The sequence below is a fragment of the Cydia fagiglandana genome, chromosome 10 (genome assembly GCF_963556715.1).
Source record: "Cydia fagiglandana chromosome 10, ilCydFagi1.1, whole genome shotgun sequence".
Lineage (NCBI taxonomy): Eukaryota > Metazoa > Arthropoda > Insecta > Lepidoptera > Tortricidae > Cydia > Cydia fagiglandana.
In genome coordinates this window covers 6,023,376-6,043,019 of record NC_085941.1, presented here as the reverse complement: position 1 = coordinate 6,043,019, position 19,644 = coordinate 6,023,376, and the positions used below count along the sequence as shown (strand labels likewise).

Below are 19,644 nucleotides of genomic sequence, written 5' to 3'. Positions count from 1 at the left end.
TAAGATGATTCCACTATTTTAGTCAAGTCATAAAGCTTTATAAAGCTGATGTGACAACCCTAGCTGTCCCTTGGGTAACACACAAGTGCAATGAAAACGCCTCAGTTTGTTTGATTTTCCTTACAAACCTCCCCATTTCATTGCCCGCCTGTGTACTAGTTAGTACGACATGTAGTACACGTTTTCATCAAAGCGGTACGGTTACATAACGCCCACGGCCCGCGGGGGTCGCAATGAAAAACCTCGTCTGCGTGCATAAAAACTTTACGACCGTTGTGTTGCTGAATTAGCCTGTTTTTGTTTATTTTGCAACCGCTTAATATAACTACTAATATTACTAGCAAACTGTAGCTATAATAGCTGCTGAGGGAAAAATAGTGGCAGGTTTTCTTTGTCTCATTCTTAATATTTTTTAGGATAGATATGCCCATGCGGTTATGTCCTAAGTCAGGGCTCTCCAAACCCCGGCCCGCGGGCCAAATCCGACCCGCGAAGCGTTCCAATCCGGCCCGCCGACAGCGGTTCAATCCCGCCCGCGGGAGCCAGGCTCCAGGTCTTCAGCCCTGTTTTTATTTCCAGGATCAGATTGCTATAGGCGAGTCAAAAACATTATTGTGTGACGTCTTTCCTGTAGACATACACAAGAGTTAAGGGCTATAAAGGTTAATTTTCTTATTTAACCCTTATCCACGTGAAAAGGTCCTCCTTTTATTTGGAGAACTATGATAAAATCATTACTTACATGCCCACAAGCTGTTAACTATTGCCCACAGGAGAGAAAAAATTCTCTATATAAAAGGAGGACCGTTTCACGTGGATAAGGGTTAAATAAGAAAATTAACCTTTATAGCCCTTAACTCTTGTGTATGTCTACAGGAAAGACGTAACACAATAATGTTTTTGACCCAGGTATAACTAGGTGTATCTTTATAAGCAACTGTCACAGTACTATTACCACCGCCACAATAGGCCACCAAATGAAGACCAAAAACAGCCACACAGGGGAAATAATTCGTGTATGAGCGAATTTTGGCATAGTTGTAGGTCAAGGTGCCTTACACAACATACTGAAAGTACTGGTGGATGGGGGGTGTGCTAACGGGTGGAGGGGGGTTTAAAGGTCCCTTTTTTTAGTTTTTCGTAAATAACTCTTAAACGGTGGCTCATACCAAAAAAATTTCTTGTACATAAGTAATCTACATAAAATTGCCTATAAGAAAGATTCCGTACACTTTTTCACTAGGATCAATAGTAAAAAAGATATTAAAGCCGGTAAGTTAGTTATAATCAATTTTATGCTCCCACTCGTAAACGGTGGCCCATAACAAAAAAATATTCATGAACATAAATAATCTACATAAAATTTCATACAAAAAAGATTATATACACTCTGGAACCAACCCATTGTTCTGCCAAGCCAACTGAGCTACCGAGACTTACCCGAAGACAGCGAAAATTTCTACTACTACATCTTTCATATCAGCCTTAAGGTACCGTTTGGATTCAGACTACGCCAGCATTACTGCTACAGTATTCCACCGGGACATTACTGCCAACCGCATTACTGTCGACTGCATTACTGTCGCAAATAGCAAATATCTACTAAGCAACATTGATTTTGACAATTGCGGCAGTAATGCAGTCGGCATTATTGTCGCGTTGCAATAATGCTACTGTCGACTTCACTACTGCAGGAAACGTCAAAAGGGTGACAACCAACGACCCAGTGGCACCTGACTCCATTCTCAACACCATATTTTGCCGATGCACGACCGGGTGTGGGGCGCGATGCATCTGCCGGAAAGCAGGAATTTCGTGCTCCAGTGTCTGCGGTGTATTCTCTGGCTCATGCACTAACGGAGCCCTCATCGAAATCACCGTCAGCAATGATGATGATGATGATTTTGTAGTTTTAGAAGATGATTAGAAATTTTATTTATAGAACTATACGTCCCAATCTTAAAAATAAAGTTACTATTATGTGTAGATTGATTATTATTAAATTTCTCTCTAAATATTCTATTTATATCTTTTTAAATATTGATCCTAGCGAAAAAGTGTACAAGATCTTTCTTGTAGGCAATTTTATGTTAATTATTTATGTATAAGAACAATTTTTGCTATGCGCCGCCGTTTACAAGTTATTTACGAAAAACTAAAAAAAAAAACAGACAAATTGATTAAAATTAAATTTCCCCCTTTAATATCTCATGAAATATTGATCCTAGCGAAAAAGTATAAATAATATTTTTTGTAGAGAATTTTATCACAATTATTTAAGTATAACGTTTTTTTTTGCAATGGGCAACCGTTTACTAGTTATTTATGAAAAAGCAAAAAAAGGGACCTGCTAAGTGATTGTAATTAATATTCCCCCTTTTATATTTTTTGAAATATTTTTCCGAGAAAAAAATATTTCGTATATTTTTTATAGGAAATTTTATGTAGATTATTTATGTAACAGAACATTTTTTGATATGGGCTACCGTTTACCAGTTGTTTATGAAAAACTAAAAAGATACTTTAAAATTGATTATAATTAACTTTCTCGCTTAGTAACTTTTTGAATATTGAGCCTAGTGAAAAGTATTCAATATATTTTTTGTAGAAAATTTTATGTAGATTATTTGTGTTGTAGAACATTTTCTGCTATCAGCTACCGTTTACGAGTTATTTACGAACAACTAAAATAAATGAACCTTAGAACTGATTATAAATAACATTCCTTCTTTAGCAACCTTATAAATATTGATCTTTGCGAAATGTGTACTATATTTTTTTTGTAGGAAATTTTGTGTAGATTATTTACGTTTCAGAACATTTTTTGCTATTGGCCACTCTTTACGAGTTATATACGAAAATATAAAAAAACAGACCACAAAATTGATTTTAATTAACGTTCCCGTGTTGATATCTTCTTGAATATTGATCCTAGCAAAAAAGTGTACGGAATCTTTCTTGTAGGCAATTTTATATAGATTACTTATGTATAAGAACATTTTTTGCTATGAGCCACCGTTTACGAGTTATTTACGAAAACCTAAAAAAAGGGACCTTTTAACAACCCTCCACCGGTTAGCACACCCCCCATCCACCAGTACTTTCAATATGTTGTGTAAGGCACCTTGACCTACAACTATGCCAAAATTCGCTCATACACGAATTATTTCCCCTGTTTTTCCTTCGTTTGGTGGCCTACAATACTTATGGTAGCATCTTTGGTCTTATAGATTAGATTAAATTAACGGCCCAGCAGTACACACTAAATTGTCAATGAAATAAGGGTCAGTAGGTCACAAAATCCCCTTCATGACATATTTAACGTTAATTACACTATAACTTTGACATAAGACTAGTCGCGAAACTTAATTGCTAATTAAGTTACGCAAATTGGATTACATTTTTAAAGAGGTGAAAGTTAGAGAACATCAACATAATAATTTGCATCCTAATGTGTTGCACTTTTACTCTTACTATAGGTATACGGGGAAATTCATTTATTAGGTACCTACCTATTTATGTCTATCCTATTTGTAAGTTATCAAGAAGAAAATCACATATTCAAATTAAAAGTGATATAACGAGTAGGTATAATCATGCCGCGATCAGAAAGGGATTAGAAATAACAGATTTCCATACACTTACGTCAAAATCAATATGGATTGACAGCTATCTCAATCCCTTTTTAATTGCGATTCAGTAATATATTTTTCACTTAATTTCAAATTGCTGTCGCGACATTTACCTACACAAAGAATAATTCAAAAATGAATTCAACTTGTGGAAAAAATTATCAGTTCCAAAGTAGAGTTAGAATTTTTAAGGGCTCCGATTGTACCTAATACAGTTTGACATCTTAGAAAGACCAAACTACCTATATGTATACTGTACGAAATGTATCGTTACGGTTACAGCAACTCTTACAAAGTTATAACAAGCATTAAGTTTATAAACGGCCACGTATTTTGCGAGGTGTTGAAGCCAAATAAATTACCCACTTACAGTTAGACCTTATCTTGCCTAGCCTTGCCTGAAAAATGTGTTAATTTCAGAAGCTCTTCATCAATGTTACTTAGGAAAGATGTTGGATATTGGGCTGGAGAAGTTTTAAATTTTTGCCTAACCAGGGTAAAAATGCACAGAAATATATGCCATATGCTAAAGGAAAAGAGATCAAGTCTTGCATTAGATCTTAAGGCGTTTTAGCCGCAAATTTAAAGACGCCGGTTCGTATCCAGTCTCTGACACAGGGCTTGGTCACTTTTCCAATAAGTAAGTATATTTATTATACTTCTTCTTCTCTGTCGTATCGCCCTTGACAGAGCGGTCGTGGTTGTGGGTGGTTCCCTCCGCTCTTCCTTGTACGATCAGTCGCTCTAATACTATCTCGCCTAGAGACATGGCCAAAGTACTGAAGGCTACATTTATATTCACATTGAAGACTTTCCTTTGTTTATTGTCAATAACAAATTGGTGACCAGAGGGTAGAAAATAATAACACAAAAATAAAATATGTTAGGTATGTACCGAGTCAGGAAATATAAAAGAGAACAAAAAACGAGACCTTTTTAGCTTCACTGTCTAGGAATCTTGGAAAATAATTAAAACCAACGAGAAAATAATTAAAAACATAATTTTGCTTATTTTAACGGTGCGCGCCAACGTCTGACTTATTAAGCAGCTATAAACTTTGTTCTTTTTTTCAGAGGAACAGAAAGGTATAACACCAATAACTATGTCATTGTACAATTTGTACATTGTACAAGGCAGTCAATACTTTCAATGCATTTTACACAACTGCACAAGTAAAGCCTATGCACCTATTTCAGCGCACCAAATGTTTTGCGGGCTTTGTATCATTACTCATTGTATAGGTTCATTTTGAGTTAAACATAACTATACTTGTATATGCTGATTTTAGTGGCCTGTAGGTACTTCGAATTACCGCAGCTAGATTGTGAAATTGATATTATATTAATTGGCAGAAAATTATAATTCCCACTCAAAATGAAGTAAAGTATAATTCCCACTAAAAGGTTAGATGACATGCAAAAATGTGTCGACGAAAGCGATTCTCCTACACAGTAGAGTACCAACTTGCTCAAATTTTAAGAATTTTGTATCTACCGACCTAATTCGGTATACGCTTGGTCTTTGACACAGAATGAGCTGTAGGTACCTACCAACTTTGTATCTTAAACAAATAAGGTAAACTACCCAATGATTGGGACTGAAACATATTATCAGTCCATGGAGCCTAAGAGCCTATCTATTATTCTTAAAATAAGGTCTGAATTTATACTTGTATCACTTACCTCTGGTGAGGTGCCAACAATAGTGTACTTTATCCTACATGCTAAACCAAAGTCAGTTTCCGAAAGCATTATCGTCGCTTTCTTGAAACAATACAAATCCTATTATAAATCACACAAACAAAGCTTCAGTGGTTATATTCTCTTCCACAACTATAATTAAATAATTGAAATCAGGAAACGGAAACGGGGAGGTTTCATTGCATCCTGGAATAGTCCACTTCCGGTTAACTGATATGAGGCGCCACATGCCATTTACTGCAATGGCGTCATGATATTACATATATTCCGTCCTATGAGAATGATATTGTGTTTACAAGTAGCTCAGAAAATTGGTCGGTAGTTATGTGCATAATATGGGGTTTGTACACAGAAAACATTTTTGTTTAATAAAATTGTTTTGTTTGTTTGTAAATGTTCAATAATCCTGAGATATAGGGGTTATTTTCCGCCATTTTAGAGATTGCGGACTTGGGGAGTAGGTACTTAAATAGGTAGGGCTGTCAGACTCAATTTAATGCAAACTGTCATTCTTCCTTGTAGCGACATTGCCTGATATCTACGAAGGTGAACATATTTTTGTGCGCACCTCAAATACAACCCTTCTAGCAAACTATTACTTTGTAAGTTCAAATAGCCTTAAACCATCGAATCTGACACGACCCACGGGGACTGGCCTTATTAAACTTTCAGGTCCCAAGACTAGATTAGGACTAGACACAGACCTGCATATTTAAGTACGGATCTTGATATTCAAAAGTCTGAAGTTCTACTATAATAAAAATCATTTATTTACAAACAATATATATACAGTGGTACAACTAAACGAAATTAATAACTAGCTTAAATCTAAAATAGGCCCCTGAGGCATTGTACCAAGGATGCTGGCGGCTTTCCCCCGCTGTATCGCAATACTGGCCGCGTAGCCAAGATGCCGATCGCTTACGCTCCGTAGCGATCGAAACGCAACTGTCACTGTCGCACTAATATGGAAGAGTGATAGAGAGACATAATGGTTTTCGTTGTCGAAGCGATAGCGTTTGTAACCTTGGCTAGGCCGGCTGATACGTTGTGCGAGGTAGCCGCCAGCTCTACTTACATTATACCTGCCTAGGTAGAGTAAGTTTTATTTCGCGTAATTCTGCCGAATACATCCGAACGACCGGTAAATCCGAAAATCACCCATAACCACATCATGTTAGCGTCCAGTTTCATAAATCATCAATTGTTACTAAACAATTTTAGTTTCCACATAGTTTTAAATTTTTTGGTAAGGTATCAGTCGTGGCAATTTTTCGTTCCAGATTTACCTGTTTTATTAGACATTATGGACTAGTACTAATTTTCCACGTCACGACCTATACTTCTGTCGACAATTAAATAAGGCCCATCATATTTACGAGAGCACGTACACCGATATATTTGTAAGCCCATGTGGTAGTTAGCGCGAAGATAACAAAGCCTGCGACGCAATGCGGATTCCCCTTCGGGCTCATTTCATAATACCAAGCTCTTTTAAACCGTTCGTGCGGTTTGACTTGTGACATCGGTTGTTGCTATCATTACTGGTATTAGTGGTATTTCATTGCTTTCAATCATGGAATCAAATGTCTGTGATTGGGTAAAATATTAAAGTACTAGGTTTTCCTTGGCTTCAAGATACGGAGGGTAGAGATAAGAAAACCCTTTCCGTGTATCTAAAAGTGTCCGTCAAAAAGTGTTAAATAGCGGTGGCGTTAGTATTGCAGGTGGGTAAATTGAGAATATTTTATCAAATATTTTCCGGTTTTCACCACTTTTTCGTTGATATACTTGTATGACATCTATTTCTGTTTATAAAGTGCTAAATGTTATTAGTTAGGCTAGAAAAATAAATAAGGACAGGCTATATTAATAATGACTAAATACTAATTAAGAACGCGCTATCAGGAATGAAACTCAGCCCAGCCCAGCTTAAAGCCATTCAGGCCATGGTAAAGCCACAACAGCTTCGGAAAATCAAAAGACTATACCTATTTAGACTAGCGTATGTACTCAATTTTCAACTAATTTCAACGGATCGTTCCCATCGACATAGACACAGATAGACCTAGTCCATCGTGCTGGTTTATTTATATTAACGACAGTACTACCTATACGTAAAGATATATTTAAGGCGCCCACTCACTTGCCTTTACATGCGCGGCATACTAATATTCTTTCAGAGACGCATGTTGCATCGTTTCGTGAGTATCAGTATTAACCAGAATACACCTGACCATATGTGACCAATCGCATTTCAGACTAGGTATCAGTTGCTTTTAGATACATATCTGATTCTGTTATAGTAATCATACATTACTTTTTTATCCAGATAATAAACCATCATCCTTTTATATGTAATTGAATGATCAAATGATTATTTTTTACACCTCTTCTACGATTAATAACTTTTTAGTTATTAGTACCTATTATAAATACATATTAAGCTATTGGAAATGCAGTTTCTCTAAATTAACCTAAAGATGATTTGAAATGAAAAGCTTTCAAAGTTTAAACCGTCTATTTACTACTATATAACTGGTCATTCATTATTTAAGTAAGTATAGATAAGGTAAATAATTAGTTCTACTGAAATGCATAAATAGTGCAACAAGCAGCACAGCGGTGTGCCAAACGACAACTAATTTAATTGCGGTCACTATGCGTGCGTAAGAGCAAGCTATTATTAGCCCTACGAGTTCAATTGATTAAATAAGATTTCTTATTTAGTAAATTGATTACGATTGGAACTTTCTCTATACCTATTATAACTCCATTTTTTTTCTATTTTGATGAAAATCTAAGCTAAGGAAAAGTAAATCAACGAAAGCAACGACAAACGGTGATGCTGTGAATTTTCTAAACCACTGTTGGGATAAATTCCATGGGATTCTTTATGCAATAATAAAATATTTATTTTTTATTTAATGTTGAAAAACACCTATTAATTTTTTTGTACAATATATTAAAACACAATAATATCTATTATGGCTACGTTTGTTGTTACCAGTTTGACAAACTTCAATTGCATTGGCAGAATCACTTTTGGTCTATTCGTCCTGAATAGTTTCAGTGTAAGGTTCGTGAATTTTATTAAATGTCTTGACAGGATATTTTAAAACTATACTTACCGTAACAGCTAAACTACAAATAAAACAAGAAGTTTGAATGTGCTTTGAAGGCGGAGAATATTCTCGTAGGTAGTTTTCTTATAAAACTCATCTTCATCTCAAGTTTTTCATGGAATTTAAAATATCAAAGTTTTATTCAGAGCAAACTACATATTTATGCACCTGTTACCTTAAAATTATCATATTTTCACTCATTGCCGGCGTTAAAAATACTTTGCAATGTTAAACGCAAATATTTTAAAAGCACACGTTGGCGGGAAAAACCGTGACAGCTGATGCCACCGACGCCATCTTGGAGGGGCCTTTCAAAGTGCTGTCATAACAATCTCCAACCAAATTAATTACCGGTTTTATTTTGTTTACATTACGCATCGCAGCGTTATAAAAATAAATGTACCCAACAGTCGCGAATGTGAATATCCGTTAGATTATTTTAGCTTGAACACTTTGTACGTCCGGTCAAGAAACAAAAATCACTTACCTGCTTTTACCGAAAATGACAATGAAAGCTTCCGCACTTTTACAAACTTTTTCACTGCACTGAAACTTTTCCCGCCGAACTTTTTTTTTAAACCCTGGATACGAGTTCCTTTGGCCAACTCACCGGATTTCTGTGGTGTTTCGGGCAAGGGCTGCGGCGCCGGCTCCCTGCGGAGCTGTAGGGCGAACTCGGTGCCGACCTCCTCGGACCGGGGGCACGGCACGTAAGCGTACTGTTTCTTGGTCGGCGCCGGGGCGGGCGCGACGCGGTGTTTGCCGCGCTCGGCCATGCGGCGTCTGACGGAGCGGCACTGCCGCAGACCGGCTCTTATCGATAAAGGAACTGATTTTAGGCCCGTTTTGGCGGTTAGGGCCATAAATGTTTGTTTTGTCGCATTCATAGGCATTACCTACTGCTTTCCTTCTAACAGTTGTGACCTAATGGGGAAGTTAAACTAGGAACTCAAGGTTTCCACTTTTATTGCTAGCTTTGCTAATAGGACTTATTGTTTGCTGATGTGATTAATACATAATACAATCTAAGTAAAGCAAATGTTTATACAAAACTAAGGTTAGCTAAAGCCAGCAAAAAGCTGTAATTTTAAAATATACTTATATGTGAACTCGCTGTTTATAAAATTTTTCTTTGAGCATAGGTATTTCGAATTAAAGGTAATTTCCACTTTGTGATTTTGGAATTTTTTGTATTGAAAGCAAATCCAATTGTTTATTTTATTACACTGGTGGCGATATATTTTTAATAGGTAAAAAAACATGCCTTTGTATACCTACTCTAAAAAGCATTGAAAAGCGCTAAAAAAACTAAACTTATCAAACTCCATCTACCTAACAATCCAATTCGAACACAAAAACAAATGAACCATTTGAATTAGAACGCCGCGCTCAATTCCAGTTGAAGTTACTTTTTAAAGTTTTTTTTTAATTATTGCGGTGCTGTGGCGGCATCGCCAGCACTGGCTGTTTGCGCGCGCATTGCCCGTGCCCGGTCGCAGCATCACGGTCGATAGGTATCCCGGACTATTGCGGAAAATTGAAACAATGGAAATTAAAATTTAAAGAGTTATAAACTTTAACTTTTTTTCTCATCTCTACTAAAGGGCTCGATAAATAAGTTTTTGTGGCATTAAAAAAGAAGCAGCTATAGTCGAATATTTTATTGAAAGAAAAACATCAAGTACCTATACAAAGTTAATAAACCGAAATAGCGAGCCTTAAGAATAGCAAGTTTCATTGAATTAAACAGAGCGAACGTGCAGCGGCAGGCAAACAAAGGCTCTGAATTATTTATAAGGCTGGATGCTGCGGTATCCACGCATCTCCGAACTACAACCTTATCAACCCATGTATGAGTTTTTAAAGCTCTTATTACTCTGGATTAAAGTATAGATTTCCTTAACACATAGCACAAAGAAGATGCTGACACTAGTAGGACTCACACGCTACGTATACAGTGTGTGTGCACCCTGTATACACCTGCATACGGTAACAAAATTCTGACTTCTATAAGTAAGCTCTGGTTTGCGCAAAGCTTCGATTCACGGAAGACTAGACCTCAACAGCAGCTAAAGGAAAGCCATCATACATTTAACTGATGTTGCTCCGCCTGTATTTCTCTGTATGAGTCTAGAATAGGTGTATTATCCCTAGAAATTGTTTAATGTCTGTTCAAAACCTTTAGTCCCCCAATAAATAAATAAATATAAATAATCATTAGGATTTTTATACGGCGATAGAGTGATCGCCGCTGTCACTCAACTTATCAAGTTCTAATAATAGAGCGGTATTCTGATTTTAAAATCTGTTATATTTCTGATATTGATATGATACGACCGCTCGGGCTGATTGATGCGCACGAAATAGCACCGCGCAAGACGTCAAGTTCGTGTCAAAAAAATATCAAAAATTGCACTACATAATTTCAAAATAAGAATACCGGTTCACAATGCGGTCCAACAATGTCGTTGGATTGTTGTAACCCAACCTTTATACCCACTGATTTCCCTTTAGAAAAGTTACTCAGTGTCTTTATTCCCTGTAACAAAAATATTTTCTTCCAAAGCATAGCTCGCATAAAGATATCAATTTGCTGCCGGTGCCGAACATCTCAATATCTTTTGTGGAATTTAGATAGAAATGTGTTTAATTTTTTCTGTTTCCCGTCAGCAATATAAACAAAAAGGTTTATGCAAAGGATTTTTGGCCTGTCAGTAGTGTTAGTGCCACAGAGTTTGTAGATGGAGATTGGAGACCCAGAATCCACTTTTGACATGAATAAAAAACATAAACTTTATCTTACTTAGGCCTATATATGCACTGTTAAGTAATCCATTATTTAACGTGTTTATTAACACCAAGTACTATTAGTAGTAGTTTTTTACTAGCCACAAAATACGTAACAGGCTTCAACTACGTATTCATTTTCATCATTCAAAAAACTCAGTTTTACAATGATAATATTCCGACAGCCTTTTCCATAAATAAAACCTATCAAGCCCAGGTCCATATCGCTGAGCCAAAATCTCAATTTCGACTGCCTACTCTCCCATTTCACACCTTATTCGATTTTATAATTGAAAAGGAACCATTATGGGTCTTAAAATAAAACTCAAATTTGAACAGCGGTTAAAGTAGATACGACATAGGGGAAGAAAAAGTTGAAAGTTGATTTGTCCGAACACTAATTGGGACTGCACGGGATTGCGACAAAAAGATAAAAATGTTTGGCACAGGTTTGTTTTATTCAGCTTGTGACTTGTGCTTTAAAAACTTAAAATTATATTTCAATTGTGACAGCAAAGCTGGACTTTCGATTATCCAGTATATATTGACTTTGACTTTTCCTACATTGATGCTGCCCTATGTGTTTATGCCCCATTGGCCCCAAATAAATAAAAAAAAAAGTATAAATTAGAGATGCCACGAATATTCGGCAACTATTCGGTATTCGGCCTATTCGGCCACTTTGCCGAATATTCGGTATTCGGCCGAATGTTGCCTACTATTCGGCCGAATACCGAATATCTGTTGCACCTACCTAAAAAGAAAAATATACCAAAAAATAACCAAGCACTAGGTATATTTAATATTTCAAATGTATTCTTGGAAACTAGTTAAATACGAAGGCACGTTTTTGAGCATTTATTGATAACTAAATATTTCATTTTTATCATGGGTCGGATTTGATTGACTCTAAATACATTCATTAATTCTGTTCAACATAAAAATATATCTTAGCAAACGTTGGGCTTTGTTAGCGCACAGTTTTCATAATAATTAGGACTCAAAATGTTCGCTCGCTTAAAATGTCATGCTCGCTTAAAAGTCTTTGCTTACGGTGGCGTTGTTGATCGGGTCGCCACTTTCCCGAATGAAGGTTGAGGGAGGCGATGGCTGAGATACGCGTCATACTCGTGAACGGGTGCTGTTTGTGGAGACTGGTCTGTTAAGCTAACACGAGCTATTATACTTAGTAACTTTTATTAATTAATTACAGTGAGACGCCTCATTCTGTTCTCGTATGTTTCTTTTCTTTTAATGAATGTATTAATTATACAGGATATTGACTCTTGGAGACCTTATACATCTCTAAGGATAACTTGATAAACTATATAATCTTATAGTTCTGACACCTAGAGACATTTACACCTCTAAATATTATAGATTTTTTTGTGTGTGTTTTTTTATCTGTATTTTGTATGTAATTCGACATTAAGAGACCATATACATCTCTTAGTAATTGTAATACGTTAGATTGAATTGTTAGTTTTATTTTATAAAATTGTTGATGTTATTATTTTTGCTTTTATGTAAATTCAATGTTGACGTGTAAAAGTGCCCTTGTGGCCTATTTGCTGAATAAATGTTGATTGATTGATTGATTGATCGCATGTCATGCCGAATATTCGGTTGCCGAATATTCGGTATTCGGCCGAGAGAGGGGCCGAATATTCGGTATTCGGCCAAATTCACTATTCGGGGCATCTCTAGTATAAATCCTACCTAATGTTTATTCTATACCTACCAAAATTAATAAGTGAACTTATCAATTAACCCCAGACAAGTCTACGTATTTTATGTAAGGCATCTTAATTAACAAGATTTTAATCCTTTAATTTTGTAAGTCCATCATAAGTAACCTTTTAGCTATGAGGCATTGCCTATGATTTATCATCTGATAACTGTATTTTCGGCCAGTGTCTTCTCGAAGTTATTGGGTATTGGTGGTCCCCTTTAGGTCATAACAAAAATTCCTTGCAAATGATGAACCTTTAATCTGTTAATAATGAATACATGACAACGTTAGTAAGAAAAACCTACCCCAATGATTATACGAAGAGAAAGTATTGTCACAAACACTGCACACAGTTTCACGACTTTATTGTCGGTAAGTTACAAATATTTGGTTAATCTGGATGTGACATGATGATGATGCGTGATCCGGCTCAGCAGAAGTGCATATCCGTAAAGTTTTTCTTGTTTTTGAACATCTGGCCAAAGGACCCGTAGTTTTCTTTCTTCTCCTCCTTCTTTGGAGCGGGTGATGCGAAAGGCTTTCTGAAATAACAAGGAATTTATTTGAGTATAGGAAGAGGGCTGTACCAAAAATATTAAGAATGAGTCTGCAAATGTCTCCAAAATAGTATTGTCGTGGATAAGTGTAAAGGGACTTTGAAATACACTCTGTCAGTATCAGCCTGTCAGTTGTTCGGTGACCGTTTGCGTTTAACTGACAGGCTGATATCGTCCGGCAAACTGGTATTATGTGGGCCCCTTAAGACTCAATTTCCCCATGAGACGTTACCAAGCCGGATGAGCTGCATAATTCCGTCTCATTCAAGAAAATTGGTACTACATGGAATCGGACATAATACACTGTTTGTTGGCTCGTATTCTTAAACAGCATTTCCAAGATTATAAGTATTTTACGACAGTAAAAACGTTATGCCACTGCACTGGAACCTCCTTGGCAATCTTGATTTCAAAAGTTAGTTGAATAAATACAAAATGGTCGTCACTTTTCCTGATGATGACCAGGGTTTAGATTCAATTTTAAATTGAATCGCTTTGGTTGGTTTGTCAATAGACAGCAGTAAAGCATCTTTTGTATATGTCGGCGGCCAATCGTAAGATCAGGCAGATCGTAATGTTCCTGTGTATTGTTTTGAGGATAAGTCACATTAAACCAATATATAGGTAAGATAGGTTCGTTAGGTTGCTTCAGATGCCCGAAGGTCAAACTGCCCCGAAATAGGAGCCCCGCATAGCGGGGCTCCGACGACTCAGAGAACGAGCCAAAGATTTTCACGTTTCACGATATGCCTAGGAATTTCACGATATACCTGATCTTACGATCGGCCGCCGACATATATATGCATATTCCATCTCAAGCCCGAAAATCAACCAGAATAACTTCAGGTACTCACTTCATGGGACCAGTGACATCTAAGTGTTTACACGCGTGGTTAGCCTTGGTGGCAGTCTTGGATTCGTCGCCGCGGGCCATGCTAGCAGCGATCTCTTTCTGTCGTTGTACAGCGGAGCCGGTGGAAGCGAGATGGTTGATGAGGGGCGGCCGGAGGGGGGAGAAGCTAAGGCACGTGCTGAATGTGGGTGAGCACCGCGTGTTCCAAGCGGTTGCCGGTGTTCGCTCGACGACTACCCTTGCGGGTACACAAGTTTTTAGCAAGCCTGGAATGAAATACAAGTTTGCGTTTAATTTTGATATAAATAATCTTTTATACCCGGACCCGGGGGTATGTCCTTAAACCACGTCCAAGACCACCGGTGGACGGGCAGCAGCGTCCCTCAAATTCGGTGTACTCGACTGCGATAGCCAACCCGCCTGCCAAGCGTGGCGATTATGGCATTCACCCCCAAAAAAGGGGGAGGTCTATGTTCAGCAGTGATGATGAATCTTTTATAATTTACTTTTCTACTCATAGAAAATAACCAAAATCCATTGGGTGTGTATTTTATCATCAGAAATTGCTTGTGGTTGTCGGTATTCCAGCTCCATCATCGCAGTAGCATATTATTCGTATAAAATATCAAGTCTGCCCGCTACTTAAATATTTATTAACATGGTCCTTCGAGCCGGATAGAATATAAGGTAAAAATACATATTATAATATTGAATATCAAATTATGTCAGCTACAATCCTCGACGAGGAACAGGTCAGGACATTCCGATATTTACTGGGACATTTAACCATAATGTTTAATTCATATAACTCGTTCTATTCGATAAACAATCCCATTACGAGAGTAACGCTTTTGAAACAACTTAAGTAAATATGGGATCGTTATTGAATCGAGTTGTTTTCGAAATTAGAAATGTTATGTTGATGTAGGTTTACCATAAATCCAAGTTTTTGGATTTGCATACAAACCGGACCGATGGGCTGATGCAACTATTTGCATATTCTCATCAGAATGAAACCTGTTTGTCGTGTCCCGGTGCAAGCTTACTTTGTTATCCATGGTGTGGTTAGAAATATAGTCGCACCAATAAAAGTCTGCAGCAGATTTGATAGCCCACGTAGTGTAAGTGTTATGTATACGTCATAATTTCATAGAAGTTTGACGTTTAAAATGACACTTGCACTGCGTGGGCTATCAAAATCGCTGCAGACTTTTTACGGTCTGACTATATCAATTATTTTACAGTGTAACGGCATTTCAGTGCCAAGATACATAAAACAATTAATATATCTAATTAAATGTCGAGTGCATCTACATTGTACACTTGAATTAGATTTTCATTTTTATAAATTATATATACTGCAACACACCCAACTTGTCAGTAGAAAAAAGGCGAGGAATTCATTTTTTTATGAAATATCAACCGTTCGCGCCTAGGTACATTGTTTTTTCAATTTTGCTGCCTTTTTTCACTGACAAATGGGCTATGTCTGAGCTTAATTTGTAAATGCTTGAAACTTCTTGATTAGTTAAATACAGCACATTATATGCTCTTCTATTTACTAATCTACGACTGTAAGATTTATCTATGGGGCTGTCCATAAATTACGTCATCGATTTTTGACGATTTTTGACCCCCCCCCCCCCTCCTATAATCATCCAAAAATCATGCTTCAAATGACCCCATTTCATCCTACTTCATGCTACCGTCATCTGATGCGCAGACCCCCCCCCCCCTTAAATTGAAATGACGTAATTTATGAATAGCCCCTATCGTTCATTTTGTCAAGAACTCTTTTTTGCCAAAAATTCTATGTCTGACCATGACATAGACTGAGATTTTTATATAAGGTGCCGTTGCTTTTTGAGGGAAATAACCTCAGATCGTTAGACGTAAATGGTTCTTAAAATAAAATTGAATATAAATGAAATTAATAGAAAAACAAGAACACGCATAAGGCGCATGAGAGAACAGCACATTTATATGGATGATAACGCAACCGGTTCTATGAGTCGAACGAACATGGTGTGGCTTCGCTCGGATTGTAAATAAGTATTGTGTAATTTACTGATACAATTAAGGGCAAAAGGGAAACCGCCATATATTAGATATTATAGAAATGCAGTGTTGCAATGGAAAATGGTATTTTCACGATTAGATCTGCAAGATTTGGGTTTTGGGTGACAAAATATCGATATGATTCTGACATGGTCTGTGTGTAGGTACATCATACAGTTTTTGTACCTTTGGAGTGTGATTTATTTCATTTTAAAGACCAGATACTTGTAGTTCCAATAACTATGGCTGTCATTAGTGAGTTATTCAAAACTGACTTGAACTTAATCATCTTAATGTTATAGATATCGAGTAGGACCAAGTTAACTCTGCACTGACTTTGTGATAAAAAAGAAGTGTGGAAGTGTTAGCTTAATTAAACGGACCCTAGAAAATACGTAGTGTTATATTCTCTTTGATATTAACAAAAAAATATGTTTTGCTGCATCATTAATATACGGTCCATGTTGAAAAATATATATAAAATGCTATGTGTAACTTAACATAGCAAGCTGCTATTATAAACCCTGGAAGATAGCCTAACAGCCGGTGTTTTCTCTTGTTTAGCATTGGCAAAGTTTAGGAAATAGAAAACAATGAGCGCACTTGTTGCCCTGGCTCTTGGCAGACACCATCAATACTTGTGCCAAATGAGGCAGTATAACACACATACGGAATTTACGGAATTCATGTTTAGGAGAAGGTATTTGCTGGTTGATTTTGGGGTACTGACGCTGTCAGCAAATACACCTCGCGAATAGGTTTTTGTAAAATTAAGGGCCAATTATATCCACACTCGCTATCAGGCTCAATGTTTCAGAGTATTTCTTTTTCCATTTCACCGAATATCAGCATCGCATCGTTTTAACAATAATTATATATATTTGAAATCCGTCGTATTGAATTAAATGTTTTCAAGCATTTAATAAGAGCCCACTAGTTTAAAGAATTAAATTTTAAGAACTTTGGGCGCCGGCTGAATTTTTTTTGGAGGGGTGACTCAGGCACTACCTTATACATATTAATTAAATATACCTATTTTTTTAATCATTTTGTTGTGTTATCTATTATCGTAACCTTCTGATATATATTGGAGTCGTAATAAATAGGTGTTATAAAGTGAGCTTTGTTTTACCTCATCTCCACAATAGGGTCACACCCATACCTACAAACCTAAAAAGTATAACCCGTAACGCATGAACCAACACAGGGCCGAGTCACTTCAAGGAGACATTTATTATTAATTACGTTTTTTGTTGCTTTACAAGTATTACAACACACATTTTGGATGTTTTTAGTGTGAAATATATTATACTTGTTCTTCAAACCGAAAGTTACGAATAGTTGGCAAATCAGCGACGCGTGTACAAGTAGTTTAAGCAAAACAAAACCATTAAATACCAGTTTAAAGTATGTTAAGCTATTGGAAACAGATTACTAATGAAGTTATTTTTACAAAGGAATCCAATTTTAAACTCATAACTTCATAGAAATTTGACGTTTAAAATAACACTTGCACAGTCAATGTTATCAAAATCTTTGGCAACTTAGCTTGGTCTAACTCTAAAGCCTTGACAAAGATCATGTCCTTAGAATTAAATAAATAGAAATGTATTTTAACACCATTTTTGTCTTTTTACTGACCTTGGGAGAAATTTGTCGGTGATCGCGAACTTTCTCTTCGATCTTGTCATTGACACATACAATTTGTATAAAAGTAATAAAAGAAATTCCGAAAAAAACAATTTAGACGGCCGAATGGGGAAAAGACGTTAGTCCAACTGTCGCGGCGGCGCGCGCGCCGGTATATATGTATGGACACCGGTTCCCCGCGTGACGTCACATATATAGTACCTAGCCTTAAGTATAAACAACGTGATGGAATCAGTTTATTATTTTCCAAGGTTTTTCCATTTTTTATTTGTAATATATTTTACTATATCCACGAAACCAAGTCCTCGTGGAATTAATTGGAAAGACTGGGGACTACCAAATTTTATTTTAATTAGCATTTTGGGCAAAAGAACAGATATTCTGAAAAATGCCTTAGTGGTCGCTAGGGAGAATTCCCAGATAGCCGGCTGAATTGCCACGCTGGATAGCAAACCTGATCTACTGGGAGAAATAAAGCCCCTTGGACACTAAAAGCATCTAGACTTGGCCCCACGGCCCCAGAGCAGAGCTTCAACCCCAAACACTGCAAACATGAATGTCACTGTCCAGACCAATAAGGTCGAGAAATGCTGGCACCTATAAAAAAATATACACAGAATAAATAATAGTACTAGGTCCAGAAGACTCACTCTCTAACAAAACGCGTCTGGTATGATCAGGACAGATATGGCCGCTAGGTGGCGACAGCGCCACGCGCGGCTTATGGCAATAGCCACCAAAATTTGGTGTGGAACGGATGTACTTTTAGCTACCTGTAGCGTAGCAAAGCGACGAAATCGCGGAGTGAGTCACGCCTGGCACTGATAAGGACCCTTCGCATCGCATGACGTTCTACCCAGCACTCCGACTACTTGCACCATCACTTGGCCATGATAGGTAGGTCATATTTGTTAATGCCCATATTCTACGACTTTGTAATTAACTGGAAAGTGTTGATCTCCGACTCATATATTCAAACTGACTTCGACCTGTTTGGATTTTGCGGTAAAATCTCAAAAGGTACCTACGTGATTATAATCACGTCTGTTAAACTCTGTCACAAGCTTCCTCGTTACAACTCTTCAGGAAGGTCATATTTGTTGATGCCCATATTCTTCGATTTTGTAGTTAACTGGAAAGTGATCTCCGACTCATATATTCAACCTGACTTCGACCTGTTTGGATTTTGCGGTAAACACTCAAAAGGTACCTACGTGATTATAATCACGTCTGTTAAACTCTGTCTCAAGCTTCCTCGTTACAACTCTTAAGAGAGGAAAGATTTCAAGATTGGGGAAATCCGGAGTCTTGTAAAGTTGGAACATTAAGAACCGATAGATATACCTCTATATATAGTACCTATTGCAAACGTGCTGCTCCGTCAAAATGAAACTGTTGATCCTTAACCTTACCCAAGTGGCGAAGTCCTTTCGCTTTACTTTAACAGCAGTTCTTCTTTCACTTTCCTCTCCTTAAGTAACGCTTTTATACTGACCAATTGTAAACCTATATTTATAATCACTACAAATATTTCCTGTCTTTTTCTTAC

General features: G+C 37.0%; 1 protein-coding gene and 2 long non-coding RNA genes across 3 annotated transcripts in view; all 3 read right to left on the bottom strand.

Annotated features, from left to right (window-relative positions):
• The window catches only part of LOC134668101 (uncharacterized), a 136,017-nt gene extending 126,662 nt beyond the window's left edge, over nt 1-9,355 (bottom strand). Inside the window, exon 1 of the mRNA XM_063525591.1 lies at nt 9,069-9,355. Within this exon, the coding sequence (XP_063381661.1) occupies nt 9,069-9,351 (283 nt within the window). The 5' untranslated portion in view covers nt 9,352-9,355. The remainder of the gene's footprint in view (nt 1-9,068) is intronic.
• Nucleotides 9,356-11,682: 2,327 nt separating this feature from the next.
• On the bottom strand, nt 11,683-12,257 carry LOC134668416 (uncharacterized). Its single transcript, XR_010098771.1, has 2 exons — nt 11,980-12,257; nt 11,683-11,799 (listed from the first exon to the last, which is right to left on the bottom strand). It is a non-coding gene; the product is annotated as an uncharacterized LOC134668416 (long non-coding RNA).
• A 959-nt stretch (nt 12,258-13,216) lies between these two features.
• LOC134668415 (uncharacterized) lies at nt 13,217-18,244 on the bottom strand. Its single transcript, XR_010098769.1, has 3 exons — nt 18,087-18,244; nt 14,389-14,653; nt 13,217-13,519 (listed from the first exon to the last, which is right to left on the bottom strand). It is a non-coding gene; the product is annotated as an uncharacterized LOC134668415 (long non-coding RNA).
• Nucleotides 18,245-19,644: the final 1,400 nt, after the last annotated feature.